Genomic DNA, 22,600 nt, shown 5'->3' with positions numbered 1-22,600 from the left:
GCACTCCCAGGCCTACCCATGGCTGCGCCCTTGCCCAGTCATGTGAAATCCATAGATTTGGGCCTCATGAATTTATTTCAATTGACTGATTTCCTTATATGAACTGCAACTCAGTAAAATCTTTGAAATTGTTGCGTGTTGCGTTTTATATTTTTGTTCAGTATAGATGCTAATGATTTATTAGATAACTGCTATGTAATATTGTTTTCCCAGACTGCAATCTTAAGGCACGTTTGTGTTTGAGATGTAGCAAATGGGAAAGAATGGCTGCATTTATTTGTTTCTACCGTCCCCCGTCTTTTCCATGGCTATGTGGGAGATAATGAGCCTTCCCCATTAGGTAGTCAAGAGTGTGGTCGAAAGTACCATCCTCAATCGACTTTGTACATCAGACACAACACCGATGCAGAGAAGTAAGTTGACGGCTGTCCATTGTTTGGCAGTGGTTGTATTGTATTCTGGTGTCAGGCTGTGGTCTAGCATTTGTGTTGGATCATTTGCAAATATTTGTGGCGGTGAAAGGGCCAAGGGGAATCTATTACTCCTCAGGAAACGTAAACTCAGGCGGACTATCGGAATACAGCCCTAGGGCACCACAGGTGCGACTTGGTCGCACCCCCTTCCTACAAACTAGACCTTGGAATGCCAACATTGCACACAAACACACACACACACACAGCCATCTTGTACACAAGATCCAGTGGTTGTCAGTGGACGTGGCTTTTTTCTGGCACTGTCTCCAAAAAGCTAGACTTTAAAAAGGTCAATATTCAGGTTGACAGTGGAGACAATGGCAAATAGATTTCCCCCTTTCCACTGCCTGTAAAAGCAAATGCCTCCTTTTGAGTCGTCAGTTTGGCATGCCTCAACTAAGCTGTCTATGGCCTTATACAGTATGTGCTGCTCCAACATTCAATAAGGAAAGGGGTCTCATTGTATATGTGTGTGAATTGTTGCCGTCTGCTACTCAGCAAAGAGACTAATGCCTCTTGCCTCATCAGATAAAACAGCGTGGGGTCTTGAAGGCACAAGGTCCGTGTTTATGTTTGCGCTCACCTGCTTCGTTGAGCAGCACCTTTGACAGCAGCGCTCTGACATTCCCTGATAAAAAATGATGGCACGTGTTGCCTGTGGCGGGTGTACACATTTCTGTCTCTGACCGTACCGGGATGTTGCTGCTTTATAATCACATTTGGAAACTAGCTTCATAGTCTTGACTCTAAAATGTGCTCGGGCCAGGTTATAAGTGAAGGTGTGTCCACTTTCGCGTCACAGATTGTAATGATGAGGCATTTGTTGAAGTTTGGCGGATGGACATGAACAGAAATGTTATTCTGGTGCCAGAGGATTGTATCAAATTTCAAACGCGAAACCTCACCAACCAAAGCTTCAGTTGTCTGTCAGTCTGAAAGACAGATCTCCATCCCCTTGGGGCTCACCAGCACCATTTCTCCATCTGACTGAGAGGCAGGTGGTTGAAATATTTATGGGTGCAACAGTTGAACACTACTTCCCCTGGCGCCTATGTGGGTTAAAATAATTTCAAGCCTCTCCACCAGATCTGGCTTCACGCCTAATCACCATCGTTTTGATATTATTAGCTAAGCCTTACCTGACATGATTTTGCCTCTTTTGAAATTCTGGAGGGAAAAAAAGTGGAAAGTTAGTGAGGCTCATCCCCAAACATGAGCAGATGTGCTTCTGACTGGCTAATTATGAAGCCGCCAGAACTGCTGTACTAACTGTCAATCTGGGGGCGATCAGATCCGGCTCTCCAAAATCTCAGGAATGTGCTGGGAAAAGCAGGTGCACCAGTGATGTCGGTAAAATGGCGGGAGAGCAGGTCAAACCGATCTCATGCTGGTCAACCTCTTCCACAGGACTGAACCAAAACCTTTTACATCTACCATTGCCCAGACTGCAGGACTCTCCCGTTTGCATTCATACTCTGTCTCTCGCTGTGTAATTCCAGTTCATTACCATCTGCTAAGGAATAGTCTGTTCATCCTCATTTCAACTCCGAAAGAACATGTGGATTGATTGGTGTTATAGCAGACACCTACTGACTGCCTCCTGGAAAGCAGAATTAAAGAAAATATGCTCCCGCCAGTATTGGAACTTGGGTTGCAATTTGAATTCCATAGTACGTGGGTTACATTGTTCTCCCTGTCACACATGCATATATATGCATATATAGTACCAGTCAAAAGTTTGGACACACCTACTCATTGCAGGGTGTTAAACAAATCAAAATATATTTTCAATGTGAGATTCTTCGAAGTAGCCACCCTTTGCCTTGATGACAGCTTTGCATACTCTTGGAATTCTCTCAACCAGCTTCACCTGGAATGCCTTTCCAACAGTCTTGAAGGAGTTCCCACATATACTGAGCACTTGTTGGCTGCTTTTCCTTCACTCTTCAGTCCAACTCATCCCAAATCATCTCAATTGGTTTGAGGTCGGATGATTGTGGAGGCCAGGTCATCTGATGCAGCACTCATCACTCTCCTTCTTGGTGAAATAGCCCTTACACAGCCTGGGGGTGTGTTGGATCATTGTCCTGTTGAAAAACAAATGATGGCTCCGCTTAGCGCGAACCAGATGGCATTGCGTATCGCTGCAAAATGCTGTGGTAGCCATGCTGGTTAAGTGTGCCTTGAATTCTAAATAAATAAATCAGACAGTGTCACCAGCAGAGCACCATCACACCTCCTTCTTCATGCTTCACTGTGGGAACCACACATGCGGAGATCATCCACTCACCTACTCCCACAAAGACACTGCGGTTGGAACCAAAAATAACAATTTGGACTCATCAGACAAAAGTATATATTTCCACTGATCTAATGTCCATTGCTTGTGTTTTTTGGCCCAAGCAAGTCTATTCTTATTATTTGTGTCCTTTAGTAGTGGTTTCTTTGCAGTAATTTGACCATGAAGGCCTGATTCACACATCTGTCAACTGTCTCCTCTGAACAGTTGATGTTGAGATGTGTCTTACTTGAACTCTGAAGCATTTATTTGGGCTGCAATTTCTGAGGCTGGTAACTCTAATGAACTTATCCTCTGCAGAAGAGGTAACTTTGGGTCTTCCTTTCCTGTGGCAGTCCTCATGAGAGCCAGTTTCATCATAGCGCTTGATGGTTTTTGCGACTGCACTTGAAGAAACTTTCAAAGTTCTTGACATTTTCCGCATTGACTGACCTCCATGTCTCAAAGTAATGATGGACTGTCGCTTCTCTTTGCTTATTTGAAATGTTCTTGCCATAATATGGACTTGGTCTTTTACCAAATAGGGCTATCTTCTGTATACCACCCCTACCTTGTCACAACACAACTGATTGGCTCAAACGCATTAAGAAGGAAATTCCACAAATTAAACATTTAACAAGGCACACCTGTTAATTGTAATGCATTCCAGGTGACTACCTCATGAAGCTGGTTGAGAGAATGCCAAGAGAGTGCAAAGCTGTCATCAAGGCAAAGGGTGGCTACTTTGAAAAATCTCAAATATAAATCATATTTTGATTTGTTTAAAAGTGTTTTGTTTACTACAGGATTCCATATGTGTTATTTAATAGTTTTTATGTCTTGTATTATTCTATAATTTAGAAAAATAGTAAAAATATAGAAAAATCCTTGAATGAGTAGCTGTGTCCAAATTTTTGACTGGTACCGTACATCAATACCTTGCGACTGCGGGTCCAATAACGCTCTCTGGCAATAACCTTCCCCAGACTGTTGTGATGTTGGCCATCCTGACATGTTCAATGCCCGTAGAACACTTTCACACTCATTGAAATTTGTCACATATCGCACCACTGACAGGTGGAGTGACTTTTCAATACACCTTTATACATTTCCTTAGAAATGGACAATGGAAGAATGTTGCTTTGCCTACTGTGAATACAAGACTCTTGCTTCGGTCTTCTGTTGTCTTGCCAGGTCCCAATGGAGACTAAATAAGGAGATGGTTGAGGTGGAGATAAGATCAGTTTAGAGTTTGTGTAATGGCAGCCTTCCCTCTCTTCACTATAAGAGAGGGTGAAACAGGGATCGGACCAACACGCAGCGTAGCCAGTGCTCAACATGTTTAATTAAACAAAAACAGTGAACACTTACAACGAACAAAATAACAAAATGTGGCAAACCGAAACAGTCCATCTGGTGCAGAATACAAACACAGAGACAGAAAACAACCACCCACAATCCCCAACACAAAACAAGCCACCTATATATGATTCTCAATCAGGGACAACGATTGACAGCTGTCTCTGATTGAGAACCATATTAGGCTGGACACAGAAACAGACTAACTAGACACACAACATAGAATTCCCACCCAGCTCACGTCCTGACCAACACTAAACAAGCAAAACACATAAGAACTCTGGTCAGGACGTTACAGTTTGGCTCAGGATTCAGTGTGTCAACCAGAGTGTGCTGTGGTGTGTCGTATGTCGTGAGATCACAACACATGGATTGTCCCGACCAGGCTTTCTTTTCACTCTTAGTGCACAAGCAACCAGGAAGGAGAAAGAAATGATACTGACCTGCCGTTCCAATTGTGTTCGCCCTATGACCGTTTGTTCTCTTCATGTACAGTGGCTTCAGAAAGTATTCACACCTCTTGACTTTTTCCACATTTTGTTGTTACAGCCTGAATTTAAAATACATACAATTTAGATGTTGTTACTGGTCTACACACAATACCCCATAATGTCAAAGTAGAATTCTGTTTTTAGATTTTTTTACAAATGAATCAATAATGAAAAGCTGAAATGTCTTGAGTTAACTATTCCACCACTTTGTTATGGCAAGTTTAAATAAGTTCAGTCGTAAAAATGTGCGTAAGTCAAAAAATAAGTTGCATGGACTTACTCTGTGTGCATTAATAGTGTTTAACATTATTTTTTAATATAACAAAAGGACCACAAAGACAAGGGATGTTTTCCAATGCCTTGCAAAGACACCTTTGTGCATGGTGCAGTTATTAATGACACTTTGGATGGTGTATCAATGCACCCATTCACTACGAAGATACAGGTGTTCTTCCTAACTCAGTTGCCGTAGAGGAAGGAAACCGCTCAGGGATTTCACCATGAGGCCAATGGTGACTTTAAAACATTTTCAGAGTTTAATAGCTGTGATGGCAGAAAACTGAGGATGTATCAACAACATTGCACTTACTCCACAATACTAACATAAATGAAAAAAAAAAGGAAGGCATAAGGCACTAAAATAAAACAGTTAAAAATTTGGCAACGAAAATAAATGTATGTCCTGAATACAAAGATTTATGTTTGGTGCTAACTGAGTACCACTCTTCATATTTTCAAGCATGGTGGTGGCTAAATTATGTTATGGGAATGCTTGTCATCGGCAAGGACTTAAAGTTGTAACAGTATAATGCACAAGGTGCAATTTTGAAATTGGCTAGTACATCATCAGTTTCCTCTTGTCATGTCAGTCATTGCAAACCTTAGAGAGCTATTTATAACTTGTCAGAAATGTCCAGATCAACCAGCCCACGTCAGCAAACTTTTCTTTAGCTAAGTTTTGTTAGCCTATCGATGTCTTTGTTGTTGTAATGCTAGAGTCACTCATATCACATTAATACACATTAGACATGACAAAATGTATAGAGTTGTGTCACGTTCCTGACCTTGTTTTCCTTTTGTATAGTTGTGTTTAGTGGGTCAGGACGTGAGCTGGGTGGGCAGTCTGTGTTGTTTGTTCTATGTTAAGTGTCAGGTTTAATTGACCTTGAATGGCTCTCAATCAGAGGCAGGTGTTTTACGTTTTCCTCTGATTGAGAACCATATATAGGTAGGTTGTTTCACATTGTTTGTTGTGGGTGGTTGTCTTCCGTGTCTGTGTATGTTGCACCACACGGGACTGTTTCGGTTTGTCGTTCGTGTATGTAGTATGTTCCTGTTCGTGCGTTCTTCGTATATTGTAAGTTCTCAAGTCCAGGTCTGTCTACATCGTTTATTTGTTTTGTAGTTTGTTGAAGTGTTTTCGTGTTTCGTCTTTCTTTAATAAACTTCATTATGTCATATAACAACGCTGCGCTTTGGCCCAATCCCTACTCCTCCTCCTCCTCCTCGAGGAGGAGAATGATCGTTACAAGTTGTAAGATAATGAGCTTTAAACCTGCAAAAATGTATCTGCAGCTCATGACAAAATATTCTTAAAGTCTAAACCAACAAGTGTGTGAACAGTTTGTTTCATGAACAGTGCCCATAGAAATAGACATGGTGCGCCGGGATGTTCCCCAATGCTGGTAGATGGGCCTGAGAGGAAAAAAATGTGGGAACCCCTGACGTGGAGTAAGGCATTTGTGAAAATATTATAGCAATATAGAGTGGGAAAGCGGCTGTGTGTTTGGACAATTAATAGACACTGCAGTAAATAAATACTAATAAAACACCTGTCTTGCATAGGACTGTACTTTACACAGACCGGTGTGCCATAGCCAATCAGAGCTACAGTCGGCCTATATGCAAATAAACCATTTGCCACATGGGCCTGCCATCATTCACTTTGAACTGGACTGTGTGTTTACAGGCAGTAGCAACAGCACGACTTCAGATCATTAGAAAGCATTAACCAAAAGCCACAAAATGCACCTGAATGGATTTCTGTAAATATGTAAATACCATGGGTCCTCTTACCTTTGGGAACTTTACAATCCTATTGATCAAAGAACCATGGAGGTAGGCTCTCTCCCTCAGTTGCCTATGCACATCAACAACAACAAAATCAACAACTAATGTTAGCCAGAGTGAGATGAGCCAAAGTCTAACGAGGGAACAGTAGATAAACCCTCAAACTTTTTCAGCTTGTAGTTGGCCGTCATAATTGCACTGATATACAATGGGGAATAGTAGCCTGCTCGCCGTTCTGCAGCTTGCCTGCCAATGCATGCTTGTCCCAACCCACATTATGTCAACTGAGTGGGTACTTGCCTGCCTGCCCGTCCATTTTATCAATTCTAAAGTCATTTGTTTGACAACTAAGATATATGCTAACTGTGGATAAGTTGTTCAAGTTCAGCATAGCTACCTAGTAAAGTGATTCAGATTTCTTGCTAGCTAACCAAATAGCGCCCGCATCTCTAGCTGTAGCCAACGAAAAACGATACGGGGGAAAAAATGCTTCCACTTGTCAAATGACATGACATCCTCCCAGCAGCTAGATAATGTTACCTCCGTGTTTGGAGTGGGCACTATATGGTATAGTATGGTCACCTGACTCTACTCAATTATTCAACTGGGTTTCTCGTCACCCAAGAGGAGTTTCCTTTCCTTTCCTCTGGTTAACGACCGGACCGCATTATCACCAAACAAGGCCTGGATATCCACAAGTCAACACGGGTTACGGTAATTACGGTGAACCTGTCATCTACCGTAATGGAGCGACATTCCAGGCATGGTTAAGAGACCCACAGACCTACGAAAAGGATCTTATGACACATGATTGTGATTGCCTGTAACACTAGCAGGTGTGTCGACGGATGATAAGTTGTAGGTCCTCTGAGTGGTGGCCTGTTATTTTTATCCCTGCTTCCTGACGCCACAGAGCGAACATAATGTCTGGGATCTGACGCTAACTCATGCCAGGGTAAGACCTTGACAGGCATGAGAAACAAAGGCTTTCTGAACAGAGCACTGTAAGGCCTAACTGACTAATCTCTGTTTGATGATCCAGTAATATTGGACTATCGGGGGATATTTGTAAGGGGTGTTGTTAGGGGAGGCTAACCTATGAGGTTTGATGCAAGTCATGAGAAGATCAGAGCTTTACATGAGGGATAAGATTGAAAAGCTGGAAGTGAATTATGTTTCCTCTTCATGATACTTTGTCTGTTCTGATAATAGGACATTCACCCAGAATACTGTTCATCGTGGAAAGGTTCAGGACGATTCCCTGATCTGGACTTTGTCATGCTTTTGGTATACTGCATCTCAGCTTGTAAGTCATTTGAGGGAAAATACATGGTCAGCTTAAATGTAAGAAATGAACTGCAAAAATAAACTGCTGATACTTTCTAAGATAATCTACTGTATGTGCGGGAACTTTCAGTCAGCAAAATAATGAATTGTATGTGTACTGAATAACGTCAGCACGTGGCCCCTCAGAACTATGGCAACCCCACCCTTCACCTTTTAACAAAACAATAGGACCTACACAAGCACAGCAGCAGAAATCATCAAATTGTTTGTTTCAGCAGAAAAATGCTATATAACTATGAATTGATTATAAGTATTCGCAACCATGTCTAACTATTTGTCTACTGAAACAAAGGCAATTGAGTTTATACATACTATTAATCTATCAAATAATTAAACCATGTATTTCAGGCCATATATCATATTGATGGCAGTGAGTGTAATTGTAACCATTAGCTCTACTGTAGGACAAATGACTCTTGTGAATGTCATACTTTTCTGAAATTGAGCAGTTGGGATTTGATGTGTCTGAAGTCAGTCTGTAGGGAATAGCACTATTCTGGCATCCTTTTTTTCTTTGAGCATAACTGCATACTTTGTGTTTGTCAGGCCGCAAAGTAATAGCATCCCCTGGTAATTGTTTTGCTGGGGCATTTATTGCCTTTCCTATAACCCTTGACGGGATCGGAACTCATTCCTCATTTTGCCTCTAGGGCAAAATATTGAAGGCAACCACTTTATTGATGAGAGACTGGTTCAAAGTAAAATGCTCCAACAGTTTGATGAGCTTTGCACTTAACAACCTACCATTCCTGTAACACTGTGTCAATCTATTTGTTAACTACCTGTTCCAGGTTTTGTTCACTTTTTCACAGAAGGCAAAAGTATGACATGACAGCAGTGTGCATCTTGTGTTTTTATGCTGCGTTATGATTTTAAATGCTGGGTCCCCAGTTTGTCCATATTACAACAGTGTCTTGGTTAGGACAACAACACTCGACCTTTGCGTATCATTAATACTGTGTCACACTACGAACTTGGCACGACAATTCACTGGAGCAGTGGTAAGGAAGCAGTCACTGTGACCCCTGCCAACTCATAGTCAAAGCTGTCCCCTACATATTACATATCGCATCCATTTAGTCAATAAAGGAACAAAGGGCATGTATTCCTCCAGACACACTGGCTGCATGCTCTTTTCCTCCTTGATTAAGGGCCGCGTCACTCAGACCCTACATTAATTCCACTGTTGTCTGCCATTTCTCAAGTCAGACACTTATTCCCTTACTGCACAGCTCCAGAAAATAACAAAACATGCAATTATATGTTTGTATAAGCGCATTCACTTCAGACAAAAACCTTATCCTTGAATGTCGTCAACACTGGCCACACTAGTCACATTACTTCCTTTACTTATTCCCTTTAGCTCTTAGTGGAGCTACTCAGTGTTTCCCCTAGATTCATTTAGCATATATATATATATATATATATATATATATATATATATATATATATATATATATGTATATACTGCATATACAACGTTTTTGCAGCGGTGGCCCACTGCTTTGTTTATTGCCACCGCTGCAAAAACGTTGTATATGCAGTATATATATATTTCTGCCTAGACGCACTTTTAAATGGATAGTCGCTGGCTCAATGACTGGAAGTCTATGAGAACAGCTAGCATGTCATTGTGCTAACACTAGTAGCAATGCACCCCCTTACCCTTGCCACCACTGCTTAAAACATTTCTAGTTGAAACACCAAGCCACTAAAGGCTTGTCACTGCACTACCTTAATCATTCCACATAAATGTCTGCTCTCCAAAGAACTGCCAACACGCTTTGTCTTTAGCGAGGACGCACAGACTTCTCCTTGCCAGTCAGCAGAAGGGTGTGTGTCAGTGTGGTAACAAGAATGGATGACAAACGCAAGACATCTGACCGTATGGTCAATAAAATTGTCTGACATCATGCTAGAGGAGGAGGCAATTGTGTCTGCGTGATTGTCTGCGACATAGCTCACACAGTTATTGGCCTGGATGGATATTGTCTCGAAGAACAAACCAGATTAATGTCATTAATCTGCTTCTATATTTACAGTGCATTCAGAAAGTATTCAGACCCCTGGACTTTTTCCAAATTTTGTTACGTTACAGCCTTATTCTAGAATTGATACAATTTGTTTTTTCCCCTAATCAATCTACACACAATTCCCTATAATGAAAAAGCTAAATTTTTGCACATTTGTTAAATATAAAAAACATACAGTACCAGTCAAAAGTTTGGACACACCTACTCATTCCAGGGTTTTTCTTCATTTTTACAATTTTCTACATGGTAGAATAATAGTGAAGACATCAAAATTACGAAATAACAGATATGGAATCATGTAGCAATCAAAAAGTGTTAAACAAATCTAAATATATTTTATGTTTGAGATTCTTCAAATTTGCCTTGATGACAGCTTTGCACACTCTTGGCATTCTCTCAACCAGCTTTACCTGGAATGCTTTTCCAACAGTCTTGAAGGAGTTCCCACATATGCTGAACACTTGTTGGCTGCTTTTCCTTCACTCTGCGGTCCGACTCATCCCAAACCATCTTAGTTGAGGTCGGGGGATTGTGGAGGCCAGGTCATCTGATGCAGCACTCCATCACTCTCCTTGGTAAAATAGCCCTTACCCTGCCTGGAGTTGTGTTGGGTCATTGTCCTGTTGAAAAACAAATGATAGTTCCACTAAGCCCAAACCAGATGGGATGGGGTATCACTGCAGAATGCTGTGGTAGCCATGCTGGTTAAGTGTGCCTTCAAGACTGTTGGAAAAGAATTCCAGGTGAAGCTGGATGAGATAATTCCAAGAGTGTCCAAGGCTGTCATCAAGGCAAAAGGTGGCTACTTTGAAGAAGCAAGTTTTCATCAAGGATCTCTCTGTACTTTGCTCCGTTCATCTTTCCCTCGTCTCCCAGTCCCTGCCGCAGAAAAACATCTCCACAGCATGATGCTGCCACCACCATGCTTCATCGTAGCGATGGTGCCAGGTTTCCTCCAGACGTGAAGCTTGGCATTCAGGCCAAAGAGTTCAATCTTGGTTTCATCAGACCAGAGAATTTTGTTTCTCATGGTCTGAGAGTTCTTTAGGTGCCTTTTTTCAAAATCCAAGAGGGCTGTCGTGCCTTTTACTGACAGTTGTGTGCCTTTTTCAAATCATGTCCAATCAATTGAATTTATCACAGGTGGACTCCAATCAAGTTGTAGAAACATCTTAAGGATGATCAATGGAAACAGGATGCACCTGGGCTCAATTTCGAGTCTCATGGCAAAGGGTCTGAATACATATGTAAATATGGTATTTCTGTTTTTTTGTTTTTAATACATTTGCAAAAACCTGTTTTCGCCTCGTTATGGGGTATTGTGTATAGATTGAGATAATTTTTTGGCATTAATTTTAGAATAACGCTGTAATGTAAAAAATAATGTAAAAAGGGAAGGGGTCTGAATACTTTCCGAATGCACTGTATATTATAGAATCTAACTATACATTGTATGTCATAATTCACACATACTGCTGTGTTTGACCATTGTCACACATACTGCTGTGTTTGACCATTGTCACACATACTGCTGTGTTTGACCATTGTCACACATACTGCTGTGTCAGACCATTATAAGCTCTACATAGTGTATTTCGATCTGCAACCTGCTAAATGTAGCCCCCTACTGAACAAGTCCCAAATGAAGTGAAGCCTCTTTCGCCACTATAGATCTCCCATCTACAGGCTGTCAGTGTCTGAGTCCTCACTGTGTGTTCCTCACAAACACGCAACACCGCTGTTATTCTTTATACCTAACGTCAAAGCTGTCTTGGAATTACAAGTGTTGGAAGTGAGTGGTGAACGACGTCATTTGAGAGCTTGTCTCATGCCTACGCTTACCTTAAAGCCTTGGACTACATTTTTCAGCACTGCCTCTGGCAAAGGGGTAGAAACAACTTTAGTGCTTGTAAGAGAGGACTCTTAAACGTGTTATTTAAAGACTTTCATGTTGAGTGCGGGGCACCATTAGAACACTAAGTAGATAGCGATCATAAAGCGATCATAAAGATTGAGCATGTGGATCCCCTTGAGTGGGTAGAAATTGTGTTGACACACGATGCTGTTGCGAGAGTGGATTACGTGCAACATTACCCATTTGTCAGTCATGTATAATATTGCTCACAGTAGCAAGTACAATATGGACCCCTGTGTGTTTTGTGAAGCGATACGCTTGACTGTGTGTGTAAAAAGTTTAGAGATTTGAAGTCCAACCTGAGGTCATGTGCTACAGATTGTATTCAAAGCCACTCTTACAGTGATGACTTAGTGCCACAATACTACAGTATATTAATAAGTAACATACTGACTGGTTTCCATGGAGCAGACGTTGCAATAGGAGATCAAAATGACTGATACGGGTTGAATCTCTACTGCCAGCAAATGACAATATGCAAACAGAATACAGACAGAAGTCAATACACAGATTATATAATATAAATACAGTAAACATAAAACTCTGGAGCTGATTTACAGTGAGGAAATACCTAGTTAAATGCCTAGTTAAATAAATACAGTTAAAAATGAAAAAAAATACAATATTGCCATACTGAAGTGGATAGATTCTTTGATGTACCAGTGTTGTAATAGCAAAGTTACTGCATTGCAGTTTTTTTCAATACTTGACTGAATTATTGTGAGCCCAAGCTGCCTAAACAAGGTCTTATAGGCTGCATCTGCACACTGAATTGACATGAGATGCATGCACTTTGATAATTTGTGCCCAGATTTGAGATGCTTCATTTTCCTTTGAGGAATATACAGTGGGGCAAAAAAGTATTTAGTCAGCCACCAATTGTGCTGAGAGAGGCCTGTAATTTTCATCATAGGTACACTTCAACTATGACAGACAAAATGAGAAAAAAAATCCAGAAAATCACATTGTAGGATTTTTAATGAATTTATTTGCAAATTATGGTGGAAAATAAGTATTTGGTCAATAACAATCTCAATACTTTGTTATATACCCTTTGTTGGCAATGACAGAGGTCAAACGTTTTCTGTAAGTCTTCACAAGGTTTTCACACACTGTTACTGGTATTTTGGCCCATCCCTCCATGCAGATCTCCTCTAGAGCAGTGATGTTTTGGGGCTGATGCTGGGCAACACGGACTTTCAACTCCCTCCAAAGATTCTCTATGGGGTTGAGATCTGGAGACTGGCTAGGCCACTCCAGGACCTTGAAATGCTTCTTACGAAGCCACTCCTTCGTTGCCTGGGCGGTGTGTTTGGGATCATTGTCATGCTGAAAGACCCAGCCACGTTTCATCTTCAATGCCCTTGCTGATGGAAGAAGGTTTTCACTCAAAATTTCACGATACATGGCCCCATTCTTTCTTTCCTTTACACGGATCAGTCGTCCTGGTCCCTTTGCAGAAAAACAGCCCCAAAGCATGATGTTTCCACCCCCATGCTTCACAGTAGATATGGTGTTCTTTGGATGCAACTCAGCATTCTTTGTCCTTTTTTTTAACCAAAAAGTTCTATTTTGGTTTCATCTGACCCTATGACATTCTCCCAATCTTCTTCTGGATCATCCAAATGCTCTCTAGCAAACTTCAGACGGGCCTGGACATGTACTGGCTTAAACAGGGGGACACGTCTTGCACTGCAGGATTTGAGTCCCTGGCGGCGTAGTGTGTTACTGATGGTAGGCTTTGTTACTTTGGTCCCAGCTCTCTGCAGGTCATTCACTAGGTCCCCCCGTGTGGTTCTGATATTTTTGCTCACCGTTCTTGTGATCCTTTTGACCCCACGGTGTGAGATCTTGTGTGGAGCCCCAGATCGAGGGAGATTATCAGTGGTCTTGTATGTCTTCCATTTCCTAATAATTGCTCCCACAGTTGATTTCTTCAAACCAAGCTGCTTGCCTATTGCAGATTCAGTCTTCCCAGCCTGGTGCAGGTCTACAATTTTGTTTCTGGTGTCCTTTGACAGCTCTTTGGTCTTGGCCATAGTGGAGTTTGGAGTGTGACTGTTTGAGGTTGTGGACAGATGTCTTTTATACTGATAACAAGTTCAAACAGGTCCATTAATACAGGTAATGAGTGGAGGACAGAAGAGCCTCTTAAAGAAGAAGTTACAGGTCTGTGAGAGCCAGAAATCTTGCTTGTTTGTAGGTGACCAAATTCTTATTTTCCACCATAATTTGCAAATAAATTCATAAAAAATCCTACAATGTGATTTTCTGGATTTTCTGGATTTTTTTTCTAATTTTGTCTGTCATAGCCAATCTGGCCCTCAAACCATCATGGTCACCTAATAATCCCCAGTTTACAATTGGCTCATTCATCCCCCTCCTCTCCCCTGTAACTATTCCCCAGGTCGTTGCTGCAAATGAGAACGTGTTCTCAGTAAACTTACCTGGTAAAATAACGGTAAAATAAAAAATAGTTGAAGTGTACCTATGATGAAAATTAAAGGCCTCTCTCATCTTTTTAAGTGGGAGAACTTGCACAATTGGTGGCTGACTAAATACTTTTTTTGCCCCACTGTATGTGCTGACTCTGAATGTTTACACATGGCACGTAAATGCACTCCCGTCCAGTGTTGTCTTGAGAGCCGTTTGTGACAGTAACTCATCTCCACAGCTTGCACTCTCCATTCTGTTTCAGTCTCCCAGCATGCACAGCCGCCGTCGGTTGTCAGGGTAACTGTTTCACTCACCATGCTGTTTGTCCTAGGTTATGTCTACCCTCAGAACGGCAACAGGCGCGGCGTCAAAGCTCGACTAATGAAGCTCTTACCGTGCTCCGCCGTCAAAAAGTCATCTGCCTGTAGCCAAAGCAAGTGACTTTCTCTCTCCCAGAAGATCTTTCTCTCTCTCAGAACATCTTTCTCTCTCACACTCTTTTTCTTTCTTTCCCCCCTTTACCTCCCTTTCCTCCTAAATATTATCCTACCTCCCACCCTTTACTCTGTGGTGTTGTAGAACAGTCAGTGAGGTTTTTGAAAGGAACCTCAGGCCAGCAGTCACTGCTTCTCCAGTCTGTTCTCTGGTGTCCTTATGTGGCTGGCCACTGGCCAGAGGCACCACCAAGGAAACATTTTTAGAGAGCTAATCCTTACTTTAGATTCTACACAAAATGTGGGACCTAATATCAAAGTCTAATCCCTCCCTTTTCAAATCAATTTGAAACTTCACTGAGTGAGCTCCTTAATGTCATGAGAAATAAGATGCATGGGAAAAGCAAATGCCAATATGGAAGATGTCAATGAACTGGGTTAGACACTGAAGGCGAAGTGTTAAGCTAAGTCTGATACAACCCACCTGTTTATTGTACTTTGTCTATTAAATAACACAAACATGAATTGAAACCCTATGACTATATCATAACTGAGTCAGGAGAAACGGGTGAATCGTTAATCGGGGTTGTCTGATTGTCACTGTGTGTTCCTGTGTGTCTCCCATTCATCATCTTACCTGCTCACTGTAGAGTCAGACTCCATAGCTCTATTGAAGAATCACCGTCACGCAGTTTTTTACCTCACCGTGTGGTGCCAACACGCTCAGTGGACTGGACAGACTCACCATGGCCTTTGTGTGTGATTAATTGACTTGACAGTGTGAATGAAAGTGTGAGGGATGGCAGGATTTGATTATAGCAATCTGAGGACGACGAGCACCTTGTCATTAGCATAATAAACCAGATCACAAGATACTGTATTCTTTTGGAGTGGGAGCATAGGGTTTTCACCAACATCAAAGGGAAACTCTGAAATTGGCAGCATATGAGCTATGAGAGTGTCTTCCCTATCCTATTGATGCTTGTAGACACACATACACACCAGCTCTTCGGCAGGTTAATCCAATACTGAGAAGAGACGTAGCATTGTGGCCACCGTCCACAAGACTCCTCTCAGGGCTAATGAGGGGTGGCGAGACGCTGGCATACCTCAGGTGAGTGTGTGCAAGAGAGACTTTTCAAGTGCTCGGCTCTGAGGACAACCACTGGCATTGACAGGCCCGAGACGGCGGCTGCCATCATTACAGGCCCATTAAAGCGCCTCTCCGAGTTCAACGGCCCCCATCTCGAGGAGGCTCCCTGCCAGAGGGCCCTTGTTCCTGGGTTTCGATAACGCTAATTACCTCTGCTGTGATATTTCATGAGGAGAGATCGGGACACTGCCAAGCGTTTGAGGGTTTTGCCTGATTTTGTAGTTGAGGGACCAAGCAAGGATGTGAAAAGATCTTCCTCTATTGGTTGGCTTTGGAAGTGTGCTTGAAGCTTAACCTTAACCTTAATATCAAATAACATCAAATTGTGGGGATCATCAAGTGGGTATGGCTAAATTGACAATGAACGTACACTACTAGCCTATATTCTACCCCTCCTGAGACTGTGGCTGAGATTCACCTGGCTGTAGGCCTTTAAGACATTACAGTGGCCTTTGCGTGAATGGCATTTCAATGGGATTGCATTAGCAACATGGGTGATAAAAATGATCATATCAGATAACAGCGACAGGTGGGCTGGTTCCAATACTTATTCGTATCCTCATTTGCTCCTCCCATAATAATCAAACATTTCAAAGTGGCTATAGACTCCTTTGGCTCACTATGGTGCTGCTATGGTAATGGTATGCTATGCCTACAATTATCTAACTGTGAAGTAACTGGTTTCACAATAGCTGCAGTGCTGTGCTTACTTAAGGATCCAGAATTATCATGTTTAGAATGTGTTTGACATTCATATCATTAACGCCATTAACCTTGCTGCTTTAACACAAACTAGCATATGGTAGTGCATTATTGTTTCGTATAAATGCTTTGTTTAACGTGGCTAGTGTAAACTACACTGCTAATCTCTGTTCTAAGAGGGCGAGTCAGTGCTGTGAGACCTTTGTGGGCTCCAGAACGCCGTGTGGCACTGCAAAACTTACTGAAGCAGGACAGGACACACTTTTCTTTTATCGGTGAAATGCAGCCAATTGTGTTGAATTGTTCTGAATGAGTCAGATTCCTTCTTCCTCCTCTCCAGACAGCGTGGAAGATGAGTTGGAGCTGTCGGCCGTCCGCCATCGCCCCGAGGGTCTGGAGCAACTGGAGGCTTTGACCCGCTTCAACCGCAAGGAGCTGCAGATCCTCTACCGAGGCTTCAAGAACGTGAGTGGCCCAGTTTCACCACGCATCCAAAGCCATTGAAAGAACGTGCATTGTCTTTTTTGTCTCTCCGCTAAGGTCGTCCTCCATCCAGTCGAATTCACGTCTCCATTCTTAGATAGCTATTTATTTATTTTTTCCTACTATGGCCAGGTGTGTAGATGTTTAGTCTACTTTGTAGATGTTTAGTCTACTTGCTACACTTGTTTTTCCTTTCTAAAGATGACCTGACCTATTGAACTTCATTTCGTATGCCTTATTGAGCTCTTGTTAGTGCAGGGGGAAACTTGTCCCCTGACCTTGGGTTCATGGCATTTCAACTCTGTCTAAGGAATTGTAGGGGGGGCATTGAAAGTATTCAATAGGTTTAATGGACCAAAAAATGTTATGTGTGATCTTCTGTCAAATGGCACAAGTGTAATCACAGTTGGAAGATGTCTCACTCGAGAATATTCTAGAGTCCTCAAGGAACAATTAGGTCATACGTAGAATATATTCCATTCTAGTTTATGACTAACGTACAATCAGGTCACACAAAAATCCTTAGAGAGGTATGTATACAATTGAAATCGTCACCACTGTTGTGAACCGTAATGAGATGACCCAGAATGAATTTGACCCAAATTGTCTGGTGACAAATGGAAGAGGGGAGCCACGGCCTATGATACCTGCATCCTGAGTGGCCCTGGCCCCCATGGACCCTAACCCGAGACCCTGGGAGGCACGGAGGTCAACTCTACCCATTAGCCCTTCACCACAGGAGACTGGAAATAGGGGTTGATAAGTGGTCTAATGAGTGAGGCGGCTGTTAATTGGCACCCTGTAATCTCCCTGACTCCTTTCCCCAATGAGATCTCCCATCAAAAGGTTTTTTAGACCCCTTCTGCTTTCCTACCTCTAGAGCCTTTTGTTTTATCTCCTCTTTAACCAAGACCAGCGTTTTAAAGGTAGGCTCAGCGATATGACGTAGATGCAGAAAGTTAACGGTATAGTGGGTACATTTCTGCAACAACTAAGGCTGTTGAAGCGCGAGGATCAACTTCTCCGGTGGTTTGGTGCCGTGACTACCACTATGTAACAGCCTGAAGGGAACCCGTGCACATGCGCAGATACTGTGTGAGAGAATGTATTGCATCTCGCTCATTTCAATATCTGCGGTGCTGCTCATGGCAACGTCGTTTTGCTGAGTACCTTGGTGGCTTTTGGTCTTGCATGTTCAATAATAGTGGCCTCTCTCAGCAGAAGCTAGACCCATCACTATAAAGTCGGGCAGCTACTGTAGTTGGGTACCTTTCCAATAAGGACAGTGTGTCACACTTGGAAAACTCAAAGCCGTTTATTTGCTTGTGTCAATTAACGAGGCTATAACTCAAACTTCTTAACTGCATTAAATATAGTATGCAGTTAAATATAATATTAACTGCATTAAATATAAATATATAACACTCGGGAGACACAAGTGTTTAGGCATATGTATATATTCCCTTTGGATGAAAAGATGAAACGACTCAATATCGCCATCAGCCGGCCTTTGTGCTAATCAAATACCTGATCTATGGTTCACACTAACCCAGTGACAAGGGCAGGATAAAGGCAATATTTAAAACTAGCCAGACAAATGTCTGGCACAGTCTCCATTACGAGCAATTTGGCTCTGTGTCTTTGACGTCTCAGACTTGGGTGCGAATCAAATGGCTCCAGGGTGAGTGTCCACGGGTGGTAGAATATCGTCTTTTTGAATGCCAGACTCCTGGTAATTGCAACCTAGATGTCATCACGTCTGACAAACTCTTCGGCGCTACTCAGGATTTCAGAGCCAGGGCATCGGCATGGGGCAGAAGATTGCCATCTCAGATTGTGACACTTTCAATTTCATCAGTGGAGATGCCACTGTTCAAACCTCTGTCAATAACCTTATTTTCCCCATACATTTTCTTTCCAATCTTGCCGGGATGAGTCATTGGAACGAATTTCACATGCGGCTGGTTTTTGCATTCCACAAATTACAGTCATGATTTTGTTGTCATGGATGAGTTCATCTCACAAGCTTATCAAATTAATGCAGATACATTGAGTCACCTCGGACTCGTTCAAACTGTGAATGTGAATGCTGCTGACTATGTACTGCCAAAATAAAGAAAACACCAACATAAAGTGTCTTAGTAGGGCGTTGGGTAACTATGAGTCACCAGAACAGCTTCAATGTGCATTGGCATAGATTCTACAAGTGTCTGGAGCTGTAGATGCGACACCATTCTTCCACAAGAAATACCATGTTTTGTTGAGCGCCGCTCAAGATTCTCCCTACTCAAATAAAATGTTATTGGTCACATACACGTGGTTAGCAGATGTTATTGCAAGTGTAGCAAAATGCTTGTGCTTCTAGTTCCTACAGTGCCAAAATATCTAATATGTAATCTAACAATTCCACAACAACTACCTAATACACACACATCTAAGTAAAGGAATGGAATAAGAATATATAGAGTGGGGCAAAAAAGTATTTAGTCAGCCACCAATTGTGCAAGTTCTCCCACCTAAAAAGATGAGAGAGGCCTGTAATTTTCATCATAGGTACACTTCAACTATGACAGACAAAATGAGAAAAAAATCCAGAAAATCACATTGTAGGATTTTTTATGAATTTATTTGCAAATTCTGGTGGAAAATAAGTATTTGGTCACCTACAAACAAGCAAGATTTCTGGCTCTCACAGACCTGTAACTTCTTCTTTAAGAGGCTCCTCTGTCCTCCACTCGTTACCTGTATTAATGGCACCTGTTTGAACTTGTTATCAGTATAAAAGACACCTGTCCACAACCTCAAACAGTCACACTCCAAACTCCACTATGGCCAAGACCAAAGGACACCAGAAACAAAATTGTAGACCTGCACCAGGCTGGGAAGACTGAATCTGCAATAGGTAAGCAGCTTGGTTTGAAGAAATCAACTATGGGAGCAATTATTAGGAAATGGAAGACATACAAGACCACTGATAATCTCCCTCGATCTGGGGCTCCACGCAAGATCTCACCCCGTGGGGTCAAAAAGGATCACAAGAACGGTGAGCAAAAATCCCAGAACCACACGGGGGGACCTAGTGAAGGACCTGCAGAGAGCTGGGACCAAAGTAACAAAGCCTACCATCAGTAACACACTACGCCGCCAGGGACTCAAATCCTGCAGTGCCAGACGTGTCCCCCTGCTTAAGCCAGTACATGTCCAGGACCGTCTGAAGTTTGCTAGAGAGCATTTGGATGATCCAGAAGAAGATTGGGAGAATGTCATATGGTCAGATGAAACCAAAATATAACTTTTTGGTAAAAACTCAACTCGTCGTGTTTGGAGGACAAAGAATGCTGAGTTGCATCCAAAGAACACCATACCTACTGTGAAGCATGGGGGTGGAAACATCATGCTTTGGGGCTGTTTTTCTGCAAAGGGACCAGGACGACTGATCCGTGTAAAGGAAAGAATGAATGGGGCCATGTATCGTGAGATTTTGAGTCAAAACCTCCTTCCGTCAGCAAGGGCATTGAAGATGAAACGTGGCTGGGTCTTTCAGCATGACAATGATTCCAAACACACCGCCCGGGCAACGAAGGAGTGGCTTCGTAAGAAGCATTTCAAGGTCCTGGAGTGGCCTAGCCAGTCTCCAAATCTCAACCCCATAGAAAATCTTTGGAGGGAGTTGAAAGTCCGTGTTGTCCAGCATCAGCCCTAAAACATCACTGCTCTAGAGGAGATCTGCATGGAGGAATGGGCCAAAATACCAGCAACAGTGTGTGAAAACCTTGTGAAGACTTACAGAAAACGTTTGACCTCTGTCATTGCCAACAAAGGGTATATAACAAAGTATTGAGAAACTTTTGTTATTGACCAAATAATTATTTTCCACCATCATTTGCAAATAAATTCATTAAAAATCCTATAATGTGATTTTCTGGAAAAAAAATTCTCATTTTGTCTGTCATAGTTGAAGTGTACCTATGATGAACATTACAGGCCTCTCTCATCTTTTTAAGTGGGAGAACTTGCACAATTGGTGGCTGACTAAATACTTTTTTGCCCCACTGTACATATAAATATATATGGATGAGCAATAACAGCAACAGCAAAATGGCAATGACATAGGCAAAATGAAATAGATGGTATAAAATACAGTATATACATATGAGATGAGTAATGCAAGATATGTAAACATTATTCAAGTGACCAATGATTTCAAGTCTGTATGTAGGAAGCAACATCTCTGTGTTAGTGATGGCTGTTTAACAGTCTGATGGCCTTGAGATAGAAGTTGTTTTTCAGTCTCTCGGGTCCCAGCTTTGATGCACCTGTACTGACCTCGCCTTCTGGATGGTAGCGGAGTGCACATGCAGTGGCTCAGATGGTTGTTGTCCTTGATCATCTTTTTGACCTTCCTGTGACATTGGGTGCTGTAGGTGTCCTGGAACGCAGGTAGTTTGCCCCCGGTGATGCGCTGTGCAGACCGCACCACCTTCTGGAGAGCCTTGCGGTTATGGGCGGTGCAGTTGCCGTACCAGGCGGTGATACAGCCCGACAGGATGCTCTCAATTGTGCATCTGTAAAAGTTTGTGAGGGTTTTAGGTGACAAGACACATTTCTTCAGCCTCCTGAGGTTGAAGAGGCGCTGAGCATCCTGGAGATAGGATGCACCTGAGCTCAATTTCAATTCTCATAACAAAGGGTCTGAATAGTTATGTAAATAAGGTATCTATTTTTTATTTTTAACAAGTGCGCAAACATTTCTAAGAACTTGCCATTGTGGGGTATTGTTTGTAGGTTGAGGATATTTTATTTCATCCATTTTAGAATAAAGCTAACGTAACAAAATGTGGAAAAAGTCCAGGGGTCTGAATACTTTCCGAATGCATTGTATGAAGTCTTGCAGAGTGGAAATGCAGTGTTGCGCCTTCTTTACCACACTGTCTGTGTGGGTGGACCATTTCAGTTTGTCCGTGATGTGTACGCCTACATACGCCTTGTGTCTGAGCCGTTGATTTGCGACTACACTTTTTCTCTATACTCATTTCACTTGTTTGATTGCCTTGCGGAGGGAATAACTACACTGTTTGTATTCGGCCCTATTCCCAGTCACCTTTCCATGGTTAAATGCGGTGGTTCGTGCTTTCAGTTTTTAGTATGGCGAGGTGTGTGTTGATAGTTCAATTGGGTTGAGATCTGGTGACTGAGACACACACTCTTTAAACTCCCTATGCTCCTTTGAGACCCCTCTTTCAAGGTCAGTGAGATCTCTTCTAGCCGTGGTATCCAAAATAATGGGCACCTGGGGATTTTTGCATTGTATAAAGGAAAGGAGGAGGACATTATTTGGTTTGGAACCCAGCCATTCTTCATTACTTTCACATTTAGTCGCTATGTACTATTAGCGTTGACATCTGTAATCTCCCCAACAGTCCCTG

The 22,600-nt window shown here is 42.2% G+C and overlaps 1 protein-coding gene across 6 annotated transcripts in view; it reads left to right on the top strand.

Annotated features, from left to right (window-relative positions):
- kcnip4a (potassium voltage-gated channel interacting protein 4a) overlaps positions 1-22,600 on the top strand; it is a 283,290-nt gene that overhangs the window by 243,680 nt on the left and 17,010 nt on the right. For all 6 annotated transcript variants that reach the window (XM_055900700.1, XM_055900699.1, XM_055900701.1 and 3 more), the window contains exon 2: positions 17,032-17,156. In XM_055900700.1, coding sequence (XP_055756675.1) covers positions 17,032-17,156 — 125 coding nt within the window. The remainder of the gene's footprint in view (positions 1-17,031; positions 17,157-22,600) is intronic.

This window comes from Salvelinus fontinalis, chromosome 36 (assembly GCF_029448725.1).
Source record: "Salvelinus fontinalis isolate EN_2023a chromosome 36, ASM2944872v1, whole genome shotgun sequence".
Classification (NCBI taxonomy): Eukaryota; Metazoa; Chordata; class Actinopteri; order Salmoniformes; family Salmonidae; genus Salvelinus; species Salvelinus fontinalis.
This window is presented reverse-complemented; position numbering and strand designations above follow the sequence as displayed.